Source organism: Apium graveolens, chromosome 1 (assembly GCF_009905375.1).
Source record: "Apium graveolens cultivar Ventura chromosome 1, ASM990537v1, whole genome shotgun sequence".
Classification (NCBI taxonomy): Eukaryota; Viridiplantae; Streptophyta; class Magnoliopsida; order Apiales; family Apiaceae; genus Apium; species Apium graveolens.
In genome coordinates this window covers 195,438,576-195,457,820 of record NC_133647.1, presented here as the reverse complement: position 1 = coordinate 195,457,820, position 19,245 = coordinate 195,438,576, and the positions used below count along the sequence as shown (strand labels likewise).

Sequence of the window (19,245 nt, the reverse complement as noted above, 5' to 3'; positions counted from 1 at the left end):
ATTGGTTCGATGGAGTTACCCTGATCGATCAATTTTAAACACATACCAAGAGAGACTAAGAACAAAGCCGAGTCAAGCAAGTCAATCAGATAGATGACAGATCTTAATTAATCCAGTATCAGATATTTGTAGAAGAGAAGACTATTTGTAATCAGATCAACTCTACTGAAAACACCTTGCAAATGGAACCCTCTATTCAGAAAAAGGGGAGTCAAGATGTTGCAGGAAAAGAAACCGTGGTTGGTTTTGATGATGATGCGAGGAGTCTGTTAGAGAAACTTATGGGAGGGAAAAAACAGCTTCAGATTATCTCCATAGTTGGTATGGCTGGTCTAGGGAAGACAACTTTGGTTAAAAAGGTCTTTAATGAACCTTCAATCGTCTATCACTTCCACGTTCGTGCCTGGACAATTGTTACACAAGAGCCTAAAAAGAGTGATCTCTTACTTGGCATCTTAAAATCAGGTTTTGGTGCTGAGATAAAGGATTGCAGTGATATGGAATTAAGCGTAAATCTGAAACAAAGGCTGAGCGGTCAGAGATATCTAGTGGTTTTGGATGACATGTGGGATAGTAAGGAATGGAACGATTTGATGTTGTGTTTTCCAGATGACAATGTTGGAAGTAGAATAGTTATCACAAGTCGACTTGCAGATCTGCCTCTACATGTTCATTACCAGCATCCTTTGCGTTTCTTAAGTGAGAAAGAAAGTTGGGATTTACTTCGGTACAAGGTGTTTCTCAAAGAAAGCTGTCCTTCATCGTTGATTGAGATTGGGGTACATATAGTTAGAAAATGTCAGGGATTGCCTCTTTTGATTGTAGTGATAGCTGGGATTCTTGCAAGTGACACGACACTAAGATGGTGGAGTCAAGTTGCCAATGATATGAGATCTATTGCTAGTAATGCCCCAGAGGAGTACATGGAGACACTAGTGCTGAGTTACCACCATTTGCCAAATCACCTGAAACCATGTTTCCTCTACTTTGCAGCATTCCCAGAGGACTATGAGATACCAGCGTGGAAGTTAATTTTGTTATGGGTGGCCGAGGGATTCATTAAAATTCAAACCGCAGAAACAAATTTGGAGGAGAAGGGAAAATATTTAGAGGATATAGCAGCAAGTTACTTGAACGATCTGATTTCCAGAAGTCTGGTTATAATTTCCAAACGCGGGTCTAATGGTGGAATTAAAGCTTGTATTGTTCATGACGCCTTGCGTGAATTGTGTATAAAAAAAGCAGACGAGGTAGACTTTTTGCATCAAATGCCAACACGCGAACATTTTGTTTCTGAATCAGAAACTCGTACAAGTCTGGCACAGAGACTTCACTCTCATGAAGTTGACGAGGAGAATTTCATTAGGCAACTGATAAGGTACTTTCATCTTGAAACTCCTTTCCCACCTATGGTACATAAACTCTGTTGGAATAATCTTAAATTTAGTTATTAATTATTTGTTTATTCAATTATTAGATATTTAGCAATAGATTAATTATTAGAGAAAAATATTATTTTAAAATTGTTTAGTAGTGGGTAGTGGAGTTATGGAGTAAATTATGGACATGTAATTTACCCATTAATTAGTAGTGGTTAGTTTTAGTAATAGTTAGTTTTAATATGTTTGTAAAGCCTATATAATGGCTAGTTTACCTTGAGTTTTAGAAGAAGAAAAGAAATAACAAGAAAAAAAAAAAAAAAAGACACCTACATTTTGCAGAGAACTTGTACTGCTATATTTAATGTTGGAATAATCTTAAATTTAGTTATTAATTATTTGTTTATTTAATTATTAGATATTTAGCAATAGATTAATTATTAGAGAAAAATATTAATTTAGAATTGTTTAGTAGTGGGGTAGTGGAGTAGTGGAGTTATGGAGTAAATTATGGACATGTAATTTACCCATTAATTAGTAGTGGTTAGTTTTAGTAGTAGTTAGTTTTAATATGTTTGTAAAGCATATATAATGGCTAGTTTACCTTGAGTTTTACAGGAGGAAAAGAAAACAAGAAATATAGCAGTACAAGTTCTCTTCAAAAAAAAAAAAAAAAAAAAAAAAAAAAAAATTCTTTCATTGCCTGGAAAAACTTAGAGAAAAAAAAAGACACCTACATTTTGCAGAGAACTTGTACTGCTATATTTCTTGTTATTTCTTTTCTTCTTGTTATTTCTTTTCTTCTTCTAAAACTCAAGGTAAACTAGCCATTATATAGGCTTTACAAACATATTAAAACTAACTATTACTAAAACTAACCACTACTAATTAATGGGTAAATTACATGTCCATAATTTACTCCATAACTCCACTACCCACTACTAAACAATTCTAAAATAATATTTTTCTCTAATAATTAATCTATTGCTAAATATCTAATAATTGAATAAACAAATAATTAATAACTAAATTTAAGATTATTCCAACATTCACCCCCATAATCTTAAATTTACGAAGCACTTTCTCTTCGCCTGTGATGCACTTCTCACCACCATCAATTTTGATGCACTATCTCATCAAAAACACTTTGGAGCACTTTCTCTCCAAAAACACTTTGGAGCACATTCTCTCCACAACTCTAAAATAAAATTTCTTTCATGGCCTCTTCCATGATATCTTTCTCATTATTTCCCCGCTCATGTTCCTCCTTCATTTTTATTCTTACTTCTCTTTTCCTTTTCCACGTACCATTTCATCTTGATATTTCACTAAATATATATGGAGAAATTTTTAATACCATTTGAAATCTCAGATAAATACTTAATATATATATATATATATATAAATGTATGTATTTCTCAGAGTCTCACAAGCCTTAGAAATGTTGGAATAATCTTAAATTTAGTTATTAATTATTTGTTTATTTAATTATTAGATATTTAGCAATGATTAATTATTAGAGAAAAATATTATTTTAGAATTGTTTAGTAGTGGGGTAGTGGAGTTATGGAGTAAATTATGGACATGTAATTTACCCATTAATTAGTAGTGGTTAGTTTTAGTAATAGTTAGTTTTAATATGTTTGTAAAGCCTATATAATGGCTAGTTTACCTTGAGTTTTAGGAGAAGAAAAGAAATAACAAGAAATATAGCAGTACAAGTTCTCTGCAAAATGTAGGTGTCTTCTTTTTTCTCTAAGTTTTTCCAACAAACTCTGCATTAGTATTTCAAGCTCATTTAAACTGATCAAAAAGATGTTTACAAAGACTTATTATCCAAATGTTCAAACGATATTGTGTTGCAATGGATCGAGTAACCCTTATGCAAATATAAGGTACCAGAGTGACCATCTGTTTGATGTTCTCAGGGTGTTCAGATATCTCAGTGTGATGGATTTATCTAGTATTGGACTATCTAGCATTCCCATTGTACTACGATCTTTATTAAAATTAAGGTATATTGCACTTTGTATCAAGGCCGGAGATGACGATCCAGATGACAATTACACTTTATCCAAGTCAATACTTAAACTCAGATATCTAGAAACCGTTATTGTACAGAACAGGAATAGAAATTTTATTTATGTACCAATAGTGAAATGTATGTCTGATAAGCTGAGACATCTTATCCTAAAAGGAAACATAGTGATCATACAGCCTTGGTACACAAGTCTCCCACACTTGCAAACTCTTTTGCACCAGTCTCCACTTGGGCGCCATTGCTGGGATTTCTTCTTAATGACCAAAAATCTGAGAAAGATGGGCATCAAAGCACCACTGTATCGATCATGCACGAAGTTGAAGATTCCAGATCTCTATAAATTAAAACATCTTGAAAATTTGAGTTTGCAGAACGAGTTAAACCATGAGAGTTCCTTAGAGGACAGATTGGCATATAAGGAGTTGTCCGGTCCAAATATGTCTCCATCAACGCTGAAGAAGCTAACACTCGTATGTACTTTCTTGAAATGGGACGAAATGCAGAAAATAGGAATGCTTCCAAACCTTGAAGTTCTCAAATTACAGTTTGAGGCATTCCGCGGAGAACACTGGGAAACAAGTGATGGCGGGTTCCCTAGGCTCAAACATTTGGCATTTAAGTTCATCAAAATTGTTCGATGGAGTGCTTATAGTGAACAATTTCCAAACCTTCAGCACTTAAAGTTGGAAGGATGTCATCAACTTGAAGAGATTCCTATTAGTATAGGAGATATATACACCTTGGAGATGATTGAGATAAGGAATTGTAACCAGGCTGTTGTGCAGTCTGCACATGAAATTAAAGAAGATCAACTGAATAAAGGGAATGATACGTTGAAGATTTCAATTTTCCAAGCATAATGTTTTCCTATCCAAGGTACGTAAATAGTGCTTCTCGTGACATCTTAAAAATGGTGTTTTTATTAAAGAAAGCAGTTCTCTAGAGATTCTTTAAAGATATTCTTGTCTGGTGTACCTCATCTGAATACCGGTATGTTTTTCATAGAAGTATGAATTTTTTTCTGGTTGCTTCTTCCAGTTCCGTAGGAAAGAGACTGAAAGATGTAAGAAACGGAGGAGACAATAACCAAATGGACATCTCTGCTAGTTTTGCTTCTGAAAGACTCTACTTGTTTACTTATGCAGAGACTTCTCTAGTATGTACTTATGATGTAATTGTACTCTAGCACTTTATGTATTTTGGTTTCTTATTTGAAGGCCTGTTTGAACCAAATCGGGTTGCATGGAGGTTTAACTTATGGAAGGAAAACCCTAAAAGGCATATTCAGATTATACCTATTACTGTATGGCTGAATTATGGAAGGCCTTGTTTAAAAGTGCCTTCACTAATATATCGATATTTTCTCATTACCACGTTCGCTCCTGGACAAATGTTACTTAGGCGTAGAGACTCTCTTGGCATAAAGATATCAGATTTTGATGCAGGGATTGAGAATGACAATGCTATCATATGTAAAAATCCCATAAGAAGCTCTAGTATCATTCAACTAGTTTTGTCAGGCACCGTTATTGTTCTTTCTCTACTGTAGGACTAATCACATTCCAATTACTTCCTCTTAATAGTGGTCTGTCTGTCAGTCTTAAAAGGCACTTGTTTCATATGTAACATTCTGGCCTTTAATTATTCTCCTCTATTAATTTAAATAGAAACAGCCGTTTGGGAAGCTTCTGATGTAAATAAAATAAAAAAAATTCAGAAAAGACAGTAAAAGTTCATTGGAAAAGAATGACATTTTCAGTTTATTTTGATGCTTTAGCTTTGCTGTCAATTTAGATGTCTATTTTTCATTTTGCCGACCAATTTGTCCCTTTTGTGGTGATTGGAATCAGTGGCATTGACATAATCGACCATTTTTAAACACTATACCATACGCCAAGTGTACCAAGTGAGACAGAATAATCCTAGTCATGCATGTTAATCAGATAAATTATAGATATTGATCCATCCGATACCAGATACCTATAGAAGAGAAGGCTAATTGTTACCAGATCATCTCTATCAAAACAAACAAAACCTCTGCTTAAAAAATGGGGAGTCGAGATGTTGCAGGAAGAGAAACTGTGGTTGGTTTTGATGATGATGCAAGGACGCTGGTGGAGAAACTTATGGGAGGGAAAAAGCAGCTTCAGATAATCTCTGTTGTTGGTATGGCTGGACTAGGGAAGACAACTTTGGTTAAAAAGGTCTTTGATGAACCTTCAATTGTTTATCATTTTCATGTTCGTGCCTGGACAACTGTCACACAAGAGCCCAACAAGAGTGATGTCTTAAGTGGCATCTTAAAATCAGGTTTTGATGCTGGGAATGAGAACTGCAGTGATATGGACTTAAGTGTAACTCTGAGACAAAGGCTGAGTGGTCAGAGATATCTTGTGGTAATGGATGACATATGGGATGATAAGTACTGGAGTGACTTGATGTTGTGTTTTCCAGATGATAATGTGGGAAGTAGAATAGTTATCACAAGTCGACTTGCAGATCTGCCTCTACATGTTCATTACCAGCATCCTTTGCGTTTCTTAAGTGAGAAAGAAAGTTGGGATTTACTTCGGTACAAGGTGTTTCTCAAAGAAAGCTGTCCTTCATCGTTGATTGAAATTGGAGCACATATAGCTAGAAAATGTCAGGGGCTGCCACTTTCAATTGTAGTGATAGCAGGGATTCTTGCAAGTGACACTACAACAAACTGGTGGAGCCAGGTTGCACGAGAAATGAGCTCTATCGCTAGTAATGCACCAGAGGAGTACATGGAGACACTAGTACTGAGTTACAACCATTTGCCACATCACCTGAAACCATGTTTCCTTTACTTTGCAGCATTCCCGGAGGACTATGAGATACCAGAATGGAAGTTAGTTTTGTTATGGTTGGCCGAGGGCTTTGTCAAGATTCAAACATCGAAAACCAGCATGCACAACAAGGGAAGGAATTTGGAGGAGGTAGCAGCAGATTACCTGAAGGATCTGATCTCTAGAAGTCTGGTAATAGTTTCAAAACTTAGGTCTGATGGTGGAATCAGATCGTGTGTTGTTCATGACGCCTTGCGTGATTTGTGTATTAAAATAGCATATGAGGAGAATTTTTTGCTACAAATGCCGAGCTACCAACACATTGTTTCCAAGTCTGAAACCACGACCACAAGTCTGGTACGGAGACTTCACTATCAATATGTTGAAGAGAAGTTTTTTTTGAGGGAACCGTTGTGGTGCTTCCCTCTTGAAATTCAATCCGCGCCTATGGACTGCATTAGTAATCCAATTTCAGAAGAAAAGATCGACAACATGATCAAAAAGATTTTGTCTCCAGATATACAAACGATATTGTGTTTCAATAGATCAAGACCCTCTTCAAATTTTGGTTACGTCTATGGCCATGTCTTTACTGCTGACAATGTATTCGATCAACTCAGAGTCCTGGACTTATCTAGCGTGGGACTATCAAAAATTCCCGTACGTTTATGTTCCCTACGACAGTTAAGGTACATTGCACTTTGCATCAAGGCCGGAGATATATATACAGATGATAGTTTCAGTTTATCTACATCACTACGCAATCTGAGACATCTAGAAACCCTTATTATACATAACAGAAACATAAATTATATTCATGTAGCCTCAGAAATATGGAGGTTGTGCACGCTGAGACACCTTATTCTGAAAGGGAACACGGATATTGAATGCCTTCTATCTAATTCTTATACGAGAGTACCCCGACTTCCAAACTTGCAAACTCTTATGCACCGGACTAGAGTTTTGGAGTACGAGAAAATCTTGTCAATGGCTCCAAATCTACGAAAGCTGAGCATAAATGCAGCATTATATCAATCAAGCCGGAAGTTAGACATTCCAAATCTGATCATATTAAAAGATCTAACAAATTTGAGTGTGCAGAATGCCTTAAGCTACGAGATTCCTGAAGAGTACAGCTCACCATACAGAGAGTTGAACAGTGCAGATATGTTTCCAAAAATACTAAAGAAGCTTACACTAGTATGTACCTATTTGAAATGGGATGAAATGCAGAAAATTGGAATGCTTCCAAACCTTGAAGTTCTCAAATTACAGTTTGAGGCATTCCGCGGAGAACACTGGGAAACAAGTGACGGCGGGTTCCCTAGGCTCAAACATTTGGCATTTAAGTTCATCAAAATTGTTCGATGGAGTGCTTATAGTGAACAATTTCCAAACCTTCAGCACTTAAAGTTGGAAGGATGTCATCAACTTGAAGAGATTCCTATTAGTATAGGAGATATATACACCTTGGAGACGATTGAGATGAGGAATTGTAACCGGGCTGTTGTGCAGTCTGCACATAAAATTAGAAGAGATCAACTGAATAAAGGCAATGATATGTTAAAAATATCGATTTTTCAAGCATAAGGTTCTCCTTTTCAAGGTACACAAACTTTAGCTTGATTATGCTAAGTACTTCTCTTGACATCTTTAAACTGGTGCTCTGATAAAAGAAAGTAGCACCATTGACATTCTTTAACTTGATTCTCAGTTTTACAATAATTATGCAGAATTCAATGATGCTTGTGTGCTTCATCTGAGTTTCGGTATGCTTTTCTTGGAAGTTTGCAAATAAGAAAAGAAGGAGGCTATGCATGGATATCTCTGGTGGCTTTGCTTTGGAAAGACTCTACTTGTTTACTTATGCAGAGACTTCTCTGGTATTTACTTATGTTGTAATTGTACTCTGGCTCTTTGTATATTATTTGCTTATTAAGTTATTGAGCATGATTATAATTTATTCTGATCTCATAAGTTCCGTCTTGTTCTAGTAATGGAAGAACCTTCAGATTGGTTGTAATCTTCCTCTTAAATGTTGTAAGGTCATTTGTGAGTTGTGACTACAGAAATATAGTCAATTCTTGCATTGTTTCGTTTGGTTTGTTCTGTTGTTGGTATGGTTGGACTAGGAAAGACAACTTAGGTTAAAAAGGTTTTTAGTGAACCTTCAATCGTGTATCATTTCTGCGTTCGTGCCTGGACAACTGTCACACTATAGCTTAAAAAGAGTGATGCCTTATCTGGCATCGTAAAATTAGGTTTCTAAAGCTGCGATTAAAAAATTGCAGCAATATGGAACTAAATGTAAATCTGAAAGGAAGGCTGAGTGGTCAGAGATACTCATGGATGACATGGGGATAGTAAGAACTGGAACGATTTGATGTCGTGTTCTCCAGGTAGAATAGTAAGAACACGCGAAGTACTTGTCAATGTAAAGTTTATTGCGCCAAACTGATACTTATTTACAAATCAACTAAATATATACTTTGCTCGACCAGTACCTCCCTAGCATTTACACAGTGCTGGAGCATTAACTTAGAATACAATAGTAGTATGTACAAAGTTACAATCATTATTAATGTACTATCTATAATATAAGCTAACCTGGTGCATTAACAGATGGCCCTCAATTATTTATCCCCTATTTTATTCCAGGATCTGTACTCTATCCTGATGGAAGCAGGGCTCTGATAAAAACTGTAGATGATGAGTTTCATTCCATAATGCCTCATATCCAGGATTGGATGGAATAGTTGCATTTGAATGAATTCACACCACTTATATGTGCAAAAATATCCGAAGAATCGATCATTTCATCTTCTTCTTTCACAACAACCTGTGCCAAACAAATAACATCAATTTCAATAGTGTTGCTGCAGAAAGTTGACTTAGATCATGAATTATGTATGATTGTATGCAATGATTTTACCAGCTCTTGTAAAATCTTGAAAGTGTTGAAATAATTTAATTAACATGAGTGTCATGAAATGAACTAATAGTTGGTACATACATGAATTGGTCTCAGGTCTTCATCTGTGTCATCTTCATGAATGCCACATGCAGTTCTAGTATTCTCTCCAAAATCATCATTCTTTGCAAACCTTCCTCTGACACGAGGCCGACTGTCTGCCAAAGTCTTTCGACAAGCATACTGCATGATAAAATGTTATGTGATCAGTTATGTAGTTGACAGGATACATAAGGCCTTGTAAATCAATGAATTCCTACAAGTTTCGACTAAAGATACCTTAATTTTCTTGCTGAAATTCCTCTCATTCCTTTTTTTCATGTAACGATGAATCTTCTCTTTCCTTTCCTCAACTGAGAGTTTCCCAACTTTGAATGTTGAATCTTCCAAGCTTGAAAGCTCAGAAGCCAAAGGAGTAGAATTTGCACCACTGTTAACGAGATGTTGGCTCTCGTTGCTAAGTGCCTTTCCAAATTATAAAAAAACAATTACCATATAAGCATGCATTATAACTAGAAGAAATTTTTGACATGGATCTTAAGTCTTCTTAATGCGCTGAGAGAGGTTCTATTACCTGAAGCTCGCTATTATATCGTGGCAGAGGTTCTGTACAGAAAATGCCCCCATTATCTCCTTGATAATCCAATTCTTGAGGCTGCAGATCAGTTCCAAGAAACAAATTCCCAGGAAAGATCCCAGAATTTTCAGTAGAAAGAGTACGATTGAGATTACTAGGAAGATATGAATTTAGTCCAGGATCAAGAAAAGAGCAGTCCTGCGACGAGGGATTCATCCTCATGTATGATGGCATTGAAGATAAGCATTCATCTTCATGAAGTGCAGGGAATGGTGGCCCCATAAGCTGAGGTACAACAGGGTCATTAGCATACTGTGAGAGCGTGGCGTCAACAGCATGATCAGCCATTCCTATCTGATTTTGCAACAAAGAAAGATCAAATTGTTCCTGTTGACCATTGATAAATTGAGGAACAGAAATTGTAGGAGATGAAGAAAAGTCTATTGAAGCTGAGATGTCATTGTCAAGATCTTCTGTCGAATCAAAGATTATCGAGAGATTGCTAATGTTAGCGTTGTTGTTTGCAGTAATAGGTGGAGGAGTATTAGTAAATGTTTTGTTTGTGACATTGTTAGCTATGTTATCAGATATTTTGTTAGGATCTGAAGTATTAAAAGGAAGGTTAGTTGTATATGAAGAGTGCTCCTCATAGCAGCAGTTTGAGCTCGAAGCAACTTCCGAGTTTTGTAGTGTTTCTGGAAACAATTCAGATTCGCAAAATTCTAAAATCTGAGCACTAAGTGGGCTCGAAATCTCCTCCTGCATAACAGAACAACAAATTGATTCATAAACCATCATGATCATATAAAAGAAAATTTAAACAATACAAATGAGATGTATTTTTGTTATCAGAACATAAATCTTCAGATAATTGAATTAACATGAAACAGTAAGTTTTAACAGGGTGCCTCCCAGAATTTACTGTGTCCCGTAAATAAATATTTCTAGATCCGCCTCTGTGCATGCACGATGCAACAACACAAAAAACGAATAAACGGTGCATGGAGCCAGAGACATGGAAAAACATACAATGGGATGATTCACCACGTCCTGTAACATTGTCTTCTCGTCGTCTCCTTCAACCTTATACAACTCCGCGAAAAATTATTATGTTTTAAAAAAAAACTCTATATACAATGCTGAGAATAGTACTTGTCTTTTTTCTTGTGTGCCTCTTGAATCTTGGAGCTAGGCTTAAAAATTAGAGTCTAGAAGTGGAGGAGACATAAGACCACGCCACTCGTTATAATCATGTCGAGGTTTCGAATCCATGTCTGAAATCAAAAATGAAGAAAAAAGGAACTCCATGAGATAAAATCAAGAATTTGCAGAAACAAGAACAACAATGAAAGCTATAAATTAGAGAGAATGAGACAGACTATATTAAGCATGGAGGGACAGGAAATTTGGGTGTTAAAAGACAGAGGAAATGTGGTTTATATAGGGTGCAAAATGGGTGGCTCATACATTTTTTTAGAGTCAACCCTAAAGAGTCGCTCTGCCATTCGTGGGCGTGACCTTTGCCTGCGTGTCATGCTCCTTTTGTTTTTGGAATTTGTTCTGTTTTTCGGGGTGACACGTGGCGCTGTCCTACCTGGCGGGTTTTGCTGATGTGGAATATTGTCGTGATGCATTGTTGGAATTTCGGTAATAAAATTGCTAAAATCTTCGAAAGCGTTTGTGAATGCTGGTGGTCGTGTATTTGATTAATCTTTGATAGATGAAACCGGTATAAATAAAAAGAAGTTATTAATGGTAAAATATATAGGAATCACCGAAAAAATATGTTTTCTTCTACTATATTACATTTGAAATTATTATACATGTGAGTTTTATAAGAGTAATTGGCGGTTTGTACCCTACTAATATTTTCATTTTTTCGATTTGGGCCTATATTATTTTTGCTGTCAATTTGCACCCCGAACAATTTTTTTCGCTTCTTTTTGCACCCCGTGGTCGCTTTTCCATCCAACTGTGACGTTAAAGTTAACGGGATAAGGGGTAAAATGGAAAAAATGTATTTGAACGGTTCTTTTGCAGTGTATCTCTTCTGTATATATATATATATGCAGCCCTTTTCCATTATTCCATTATGTACAATCTGTGTTCTTCTTCTTCTCTTAACAAATCAGCCCTAACCTCTTTACTCTCAACAAATCAACCATAAGAAATGACTACAAGATGTTCTTGTCTAAAATTTGCAACAGAATAGACGGCTTGGACAACGACAAATGCGGGTCGACGTTTCTTGGCATGTCCGGATCGCAGGTGCAATTTTTTCCGATGGGTAGATGGCCCTTTATGTCACCGTGCTCAAGTTATCATTCCAGGACTTATTCGAAGAATTAATAATCTCGAAGAAGAAATCAAGAATTTGGAAGTGATGAATGAAAATGTTGTGGAGATTGGAGGAAAGGGGAAATGGTGTAGCAAAACCATGACTTTTCTAATATTGTGTTACGTCACACACACTGTAGAGGGGGGTGAATACAGTGTATAGCACAGTCAAATCGAACTTTAATAACTCAAGTAACAGAAAACAAACTTTATTCAAAACAATAAGCTCTGTTACAGTATGGAACTGTCCTCTCTCAGTGATGAACAAATATCACGAGAGCTGCTAGGGTTACAATGAATAATCTTCTCGATAATGATAACACTTATAGTGTAAACCCTATGTCTGTGTTTATATACTACACAGTTACAAGATAATCACTAATTGATATGGAATATAATTCTGCTTCCTAAAATATATCAATCAGATATCTTTTCTTCCAAGTATTTAATTCTTCATAGAATTCCTTCTTCATGCATATCTCTTCTTATGTTTGTCTCGATCTTCTCTTCCTGTAAATCAGCTGCCTTCCTTATCTGAATATTTCCTTTAAGTCCTGATATTATCTTCTGATAAATATCTCCTGATCCTTAAGTACTGACGACTTAAGTTCTGACTTCAGTATAAGTGTTGATTTCAGTTAAGTACTGATTTGTCCTGTTTAAGTAAGATCTGAAAACTAAACATAAATCATATTAGACATGACATTATCAAATATATCTAACAATCTCCCCCAACTTGTAAATTACCATAATATACAAGTTAACAGATATTTGATGATGTCAAAAATATTAAGTACAAATGCATGAGAATTTGACTAGATAACTACAACTTACAGTCCTTAAAGCTTTACCAACTTTAATTTCTGATAACAACTTCAGTCTGTATACATATCAGAATTTGAGCAGTTGTAGATCTTGACTTGGCTTCATCTTCTGATCTCTCTGATGTCAGGAGTTGTTCTGAGATAGTTCTTTAACAAACATCTCTCAGCATATCTGAGTTCATCAATCATCCTCCTTTTAGCATCTTTAAGTTCTGCAGAATCTTCACCAGTTTGAAAGATTGCAGCCCTGAGATCATTAATTTTAGCTTTCTTTATGTCCTGATCCAGTCTGATCAAATACGCCTTGTCAGACTCAGGATTGAATTCCACAGCCTTGTAACCCAGAAAGGTAGTTATAATCTTAGCAGAGTTAGGCTTCACCTCAACAATATCACCCTTGTGATCTCTGTACTTTGGAAGATATGTGATGTCAGATTTAACAGAATAAAGCCTTTTCTGTCTTTGAATTTGACTCTTCAAATAGTTTGCAGCACTTTCTGTTATTTTGTCATTCACTTGAAGTAAGAATAATACATGTTCCAGTTCTTCATAATACTTCAGTGGAATGGCATTTTCCCTTATATGATAAACTCTACCATCTGTCATGAAGTACAACAAGATGTGTTCTTTCAAGTAGGTATGGTAAACCATCTGTATAGATTCTAGTTGATTCAATCTTTCAGGAGTTGCTCCAATACCTGGTTCACTTAAGGAAGTTGGATCATTGGTTGTGTTCTGTATTCTTCTTTCATCAGCACTTCCCAATCCAGTTTTATCTCTTGCTTCCTTTCCAGTAACCACTCTTGATTCAAAACCACTTGCAGCAGTCTTCAAAGGTTGAGTCTGTTTGGCTTTGGTGAATCCTGGTAGGAGTATCTTTGAAGGTTTAACATGAGCAATGTCAGAGGTTTCCTTTGATTTCTCTTCTGATATCAAGTTAACTTGAGCTATGTCAGAGGTTACTTGCTTCTTTGAGATATCAGAACTAACTCTATCTTTACCCTGAATAACTTGAGTCATGTCAAAGGTTGTCTTAGAAATTTTTCTTGAAGTCAGAGCAAGATCATCATCTTCAACAATAATTTCTTCATTCACAGGAGGCACATAAACCTTGATAGGTTCACCAACTTTCTCTTTGCCCTTGGACCTTGGATCTATCTGCAATTGTGATTTAGTCTTGGTTGCTTCAGGATTTGTTCTTTCCTTTATCACAATGCCTTTGACTTTTGGAAGTTTCTTTTTACCAACAGAAGCTTCAGATTTAGATTTGACTTTTTCTGACTTAAGTCTAGCTTCTTCTTCCATCAAACTTTCCAAGTCCATTCCTGGATTCTCCTTTAAAAATAACTGTCTTGATAATTCTTCATCAAGATCCAAAAGTTCATCAGAACTTATCCTTTTACCAGTAGCAGAAGTAATTCTTTTTCCAGCATCAGAACTTGTCCTGTGACTTGTAATTTCAGCTCTTCTTGATGAAAAACTTCTACCTTGACCATGACCTCCACCCATTCCAGAGTTTCCCTGGTCATCTTTTTCATCATCCTTCCCCTTCAGTGTCTGATCAGTTTTGTATTTGGACTTAATTACTTTCTCCCCCTTTTTGGCATCAGCAGGTAAGAGAAGAGAGACAAGCAATTCCACTGAGGCTTGGATTTCATCGAGTTGAGATTGCTGAGAAGCTTGATGTTTCAAAATATCATCAATCTGAGACTGTTGCTTCTCTTGGGTCTTCTCAATGTAAGCAACTCTGTCAAAGGTAGGTTGGAAGAATTTTTTCTTATCAAGTTTCCTAGTCATATCTTGCTTGAGCAATTCTTCCTTAACTTGACGTAACTCTGCATGAGTTGTTGAATGGAGACCTTGCAGATGTCTAGTACTCAATGAAGTGACTCGAAGCTGTGTCTTGAAATCATCATTAATTAACATTTCATCAGCTTTTGCCAAGTGCTCAGCAAGAATCTTTTCAGATGGAACAAAGGTAACTGAGTTCCATTCTTTAGTCCACTCCTGTCCTCTAGGAGTTTCACTCCAAGGTACTGGTGCTTCTCCTCGTACAAACTTCTTGACTAGTTCAGATTTAGAAACAGTTTGTGGAGGTGCATGTCCTGAAGGACCAGCTTCATCAGCATCTGCATTTGGAGCAGCATCACCAGTATCATCAGCATTTGCAGCATCAGAACTTACAGAATCAGTATCTTCTGATAAAACAACAGTATGAGAAGCAATCGAGGCTTCAGCATCATCATCTAAGTGCTGATCTGTTTCCAAGTTCTGATCAACAGCCATATCATGATGCTCACCTATATTCTGATCATCAACATCTAGATGCAGAGAAGGTGTAGTAAACAATTCTGGAGTTTGAGTAGCATCAGTAACAGGTGTTGTTGATGGATTAATTGTTGTTGGAGCTTCTAAGTAGAGAACCTCAGGCACAACCAGGTTTTGAATATCAATTTCAGCACTTGTGCCTGGGTCTACAGGAGATACAGTTTCATGTACAGGAGACACAGATGGTGTGTTTGCCTTGTCTGTAACAGCTTCCTGAGTTGGAGACAATGAAGAAGGAGATGCAGTAGCTTCAGCAAATTCTGGTTCTTTTGAGATCAGAGATTCCTGATTTCCTTCCTTAGCTGCTGCTTCCTCATCATCTGAAGCTGGCCTTTTAACTCTCTGTTTCTTGTATCTCTTTGAAGGTGGGGATTCCTTGGGAGGTTCAACAGAAGTCATTCTTCTAAGCCTTTTGAGAAGCTTAGATCCCCCAATTCCAGAATCCTTCTGAAAAGGAACCTTCTCAGCTTCTGTAACAACAGGTTCTAATGCAGAAACATGTTCCTCGCTATCAGACTCATCTCTCAGAACAATCCTCCTTCTCTTCTGTGGTATCTGAGGAACAGTCTTTGTCCTCTTGGGCTTGGAAGATGAAGGCTTCACAGTAGGTGCTGAGGATGAAGGGTTAGTTGTCTGTGAAGGTGTGAGATATATTTTAAGATATGTTCTGAGGGAGAGTTGAGGTATAGATGTATCTACGGTTTGTTCTGATGGTTGGTGTGGTGTTTGAGATGTGGTGGTAGGTTGTACATCAGGATAAACAGATCTATAGGTTTGAGGATCAGCATTTACCAGGATCTGTTTTACAGACTGAGGGATCTGTAAAGGTCTAACCACCGTTTTTTTAAGGTCAGCATTTACCAAGTCATTAAAAGCTCGTTTAGCAATTTTAAAGGGTGGGTATAAGTCAGTGGTAGGTTGGGGTTCATCAGCACAACATAAATTATATATAAGCTGACAAAATCTAGCAAAATAGACAACATTCCTATCCTCTGTCATCCTATCCCCAATAAAACCTATCACAGCACTTGCAAAATCAAAATGAGTTTGATTAATAATAGCATACCCGATGTGCTGACTCATTATAGGAATGACATCAAAGTTAGAACACTTATTCCCGAAGACTTTAGTGATGGAGTCGAAGAAGAAGCTCCATTCTTTTCTGATGTGTGCTCGTTTCAACTGTCCAAGCTTAGCCAAACTCCTCTCATACCCCAAACTGGCCATGAGCTGTTGTAGTAATGGTTCCTCCGGTGTTGAGAAAATGCAGCCTTCTGGTAAATGTAAGGCCTTTCGAACTGTTCCAGGAGTTACCACATGCACATCATCATTGACTTCAAAAATAATACTGGGAGTACCAGTTGCACCACCATTATCAAAATGCCCAGTCCGCCAAAACGTCAGAACTTGTTGGCTTGAAAAGACGGAAGACTGGGTCAATGCATACCCAATTTCACTGTGTGCAAGAAGATCTTGCACAAAATGTAACTCAGACGGAGCTTCATCATGATTTAGAATTGCAGCATAGTTGTTGGGAATGAACCTGGCTCGATCGATGATCAAATCCTTAGGTGCCATGAGAAAAATTGAAAATTAAGATTGCCTGTAAGGTGTTTGATAAAATGTCTGTATGAAAAACCAACGTCAGGAGATGAGAGAGAGTAAAAACAAAGAAAGAGAGATAAACTGTAAAAGTAAATAAAAGATTGTCTAATCTTCTCTCTCTCTTACTTATACTTGGTAAAAAAAATAACTGTTGGACACCTGTCAGACATGCAGCAATAATGAATAGTTAATGGGCACGAGAAAACAGTAATCATTACTTATCACATTCAGTTTTTCAAGGAAAAACCGTTCCACTTACCCAGTAATCCCATTAATTGAGGTAAGTCAGTTTTAATTCAAAATTTAAACTGTTCCCACTTATTTAATTAATTTTGCTGCAAAATCAATATTCCGAAAAAAAAATCAAGTGTGAGAATGACCAAAATAAATAAATCAAGTAAACAGGTACTGATATTTGAAAATCAGAACTTAATTTAAATAAAAAAATTAAAAATGGTCATCAGAATATGGATATATCAGGATTTAACAGTGCAGTAAAATTGCAAACATCTTAGAAACAGAATCTTGCAAAAATAAGAAATTCCATTAAAATATTAAGAGAATACATCCATGAAATTGAAATTACATCAGAGCATTACAAGATTGTCATAAGCTTCTAAACCTAACATCAACAGCTTTTGTCCTTGGCTAAGAAGCCGGACAAAGCTGACGATGAAGAAAAACAGGAAGAAGAAAACAAATTATTTCTTCTTCCGACTCTCTACAAAAAGAATAGCGAGTCGAATGATTCGTTCTTGTTGGCGGAGAGCTTCCAGCCTTTCTTCTTCCAATCGCTCCAGATAGCGATGGTAGTCCATGTAAAAGAACAGGAGGTGTGTGAGAACCTCCTGGGGAACCGAGTCCCAAATCTCATCAGGAATGACAGTTACGTGCCATTCCTGCTGCCAATCCTCACAGCTCAGCTCCATGTTGAAGGTCTCATAGTTCAAAAACATATTGTAGTTGACCATGTTTGTGTTGATATGAAGGAAAGGAGAGTGAGTGTGTGAGAAAAGAAATGATGTGTAGGTTGATTTGAGGTGTTGGTTTATATAGGCAAGAGAATGACAGGAGACGCAAGGAAATTTAATGCTGACAGGTAGAAATAATTCTACCTCGTCTCCCTAGACTGGGAAGAAGAAAAACAGTCATTGGAAAAGTAAAACAGGGTTTAATGCGCACAACAAACAAGTAAAAAAAATTACTGTGCATGTACGTGTTCTACTAACCCTAATTAGATTGACTGTTAATATTCCACCCAAACATATTCTGATTGAAAAGGAGACTGTTTCAGATTGTAACCACAAATAAGCCAAGTAAAGGATCAGAATTTAATATCAGAACTTAGACTTATATCAGAACTTAAAAGTCATCAGAACATGATTTCTTAACTCGAAAAATGAATGCCTATCTTTGTGATTCTGCACACAAATTCTGATTTCGGGTATTCAGGACTTATTTATCAGAACTTCCATCAGAACTTGTCCTCAGAATTTATGCAATCTGACACATAAACTATTCGTCTAAAACACCATTGAACGCCACAGTAATTTTCATTATTCATATGGAGTGTTAGTGTGTGCATTAAGCTAAATATCAGACAAAGAGTAAGGTCTGATTCACTTCAGTACATCTTAGAAATAAGGCATAACTAAAACTGTACTTAAAATCTGTCATTATTCTGAAGCCTACTATTGAATGAGTTCATGCATGAGTCCACCTCAACTGTTTTGTGCTTATTTTATGCATCTTTTGAAATTCCATTTTACAGTGGCTTCTCAGTGTAAGTGAGTCACGACTGCTTATCAGAATTTATGCTATTAACAGAGTATTTCTCCAGTAATCATAGAGTGTGAAAAGTCACCAAGAAAAATAATTATTTGCTTTTCTGATGCATATTACTTAATACCAGCAATGCACTTGGGTCGTCCCTTCCACATTTTTACTCTAGACCTCAAAGAAGTACCTGATTTTTATTTCTTTTTCATTTACTTTTTCTTTTGATGAGTGAGGTTTATCAGCACTTAGTACATTCATCAGATTTACTAACATCGGAACTTAACAGATGAGAAGCATTATTCTAGTTTTTGACTTAGTAATAAGATAGACAAAATAAACGTGACTAAGCTCAATATCAGAATTTGCTTGTGTCAATAGATTTCCACATAAATAATTACTGCTAACATGGGATCTCTAGTATGTTAAAGACTACTAGGTCAGCATCTAGCACAGTTATCCTCATAGGATCGAATAGGCACATAAACAGTCATATCACTATCAGAGTTTAGAAATACACATCAGACAACAATCAGTACTTAGGCAATTTTCAATTAAGCACAGAATACACAAAGAGAGTAATTTCTGTAAATACTG

At 36.4% G+C, this 19,245-nt stretch overlaps 3 protein-coding genes across 4 annotated transcripts; 2 read left to right on the top strand and 1 right to left on the bottom strand.

Annotated features, from left to right (window-relative positions):
• Window positions 1-182: 182 nt before the first annotated feature.
• Window positions 183-4,280, top strand: LOC141714727 (putative late blight resistance protein homolog R1A-10). Its single transcript, XM_074518230.1, has 2 exons — window positions 183-1,412; window positions 3,792-4,280. Exons 1-2 carry the CDS (start codon window positions 183-185, stop codon window positions 4,278-4,280), a joined length of 1,719 nt encoding a protein of 572 aa, XP_074374331.1.
• Window positions 4,281-5,468: 1,188 nt separating this feature from the next.
• LOC141714721 (putative late blight resistance protein homolog R1A-10) lies at window positions 5,469-6,868 on the top strand. The gene is made up of 2 exons (XM_074518223.1): window positions 5,469-6,587; window positions 6,851-6,868. Exons 1-2 carry the CDS (start codon window positions 5,469-5,471, stop codon window positions 6,866-6,868), a joined length of 1,137 nt encoding a protein of 378 aa, XP_074374324.1.
• A 1,788-nt stretch (window positions 6,869-8,656) lies between these two features.
• Window positions 8,657-11,187, bottom strand: LOC141723684 (uncharacterized). Of its 2 annotated transcripts, XM_074525554.1 has the most exons (6): window positions 11,158-11,187; window positions 10,808-11,052; window positions 9,776-10,537; window positions 9,481-9,666; window positions 9,244-9,384; window positions 8,657-9,069 (listed from the first exon to the last, which is right to left on the bottom strand). In XM_074525554.1, the coding sequence occupies exons 2-6, from the start codon at window positions 10,835-10,837 to the stop codon at window positions 8,962-8,964; spliced, it is 1,227 nt and encodes a 408-aa protein (XP_074381655.1). In that variant the 5' UTR covers window positions 10,838-11,052; window positions 11,158-11,187; the 3' UTR covers window positions 8,657-8,961. The 2 variants fall into 2 exon arrangements, with proteins under 2 accessions (XP_074381655.1, XP_074381650.1); XM_074525549.1 differs by having other exon boundaries at window positions 10,808-11,166.
• Window positions 11,188-19,245: the final 8,058 nt, after the last annotated feature.

Bases quoted from the DNA above. Each gene is read 5' to 3' on its own strand.
- LOC141723684 (XM_074525554.1), bottom strand. From the start codon at position 10,837: ATGTTACAGGACGTGGTGAATCATCCCATT. The intron at 9,667-9,775 runs GTAATAGAACCT...TAATTTGGAAAG, and splicing joins GATATAATAGCGAGCTTCAG to GCACTTAGCAACGAGAGCCA. The intron at 9,070-9,243 runs GTATGTACCAAC...TGTTTGGCACAG, and splicing joins AAGACCTGAGACCAATTCAT to GTTGTTGTGAAAGAAGAAGA.
- LOC141714727 (XM_074518230.1), top strand. From the start codon at position 183: ATGGAACCCTCTATTCAGAAAAAGGGGAGTCAAGATGTTGCAGGAAAA. The intron at 1,413-3,791 runs GTACATAAACTC...TTGAGTTTGCAG, and splicing joins AAACTCCTTTCCCACCTATG to AACGAGTTAAACCATGAGAG.
- LOC141714721 (XM_074518223.1), top strand. From the start codon at position 5,469: ATGGGGAGTCGAGATGTTGCAGGAAGAGAAACTGTGGTTGGTTTTGAT.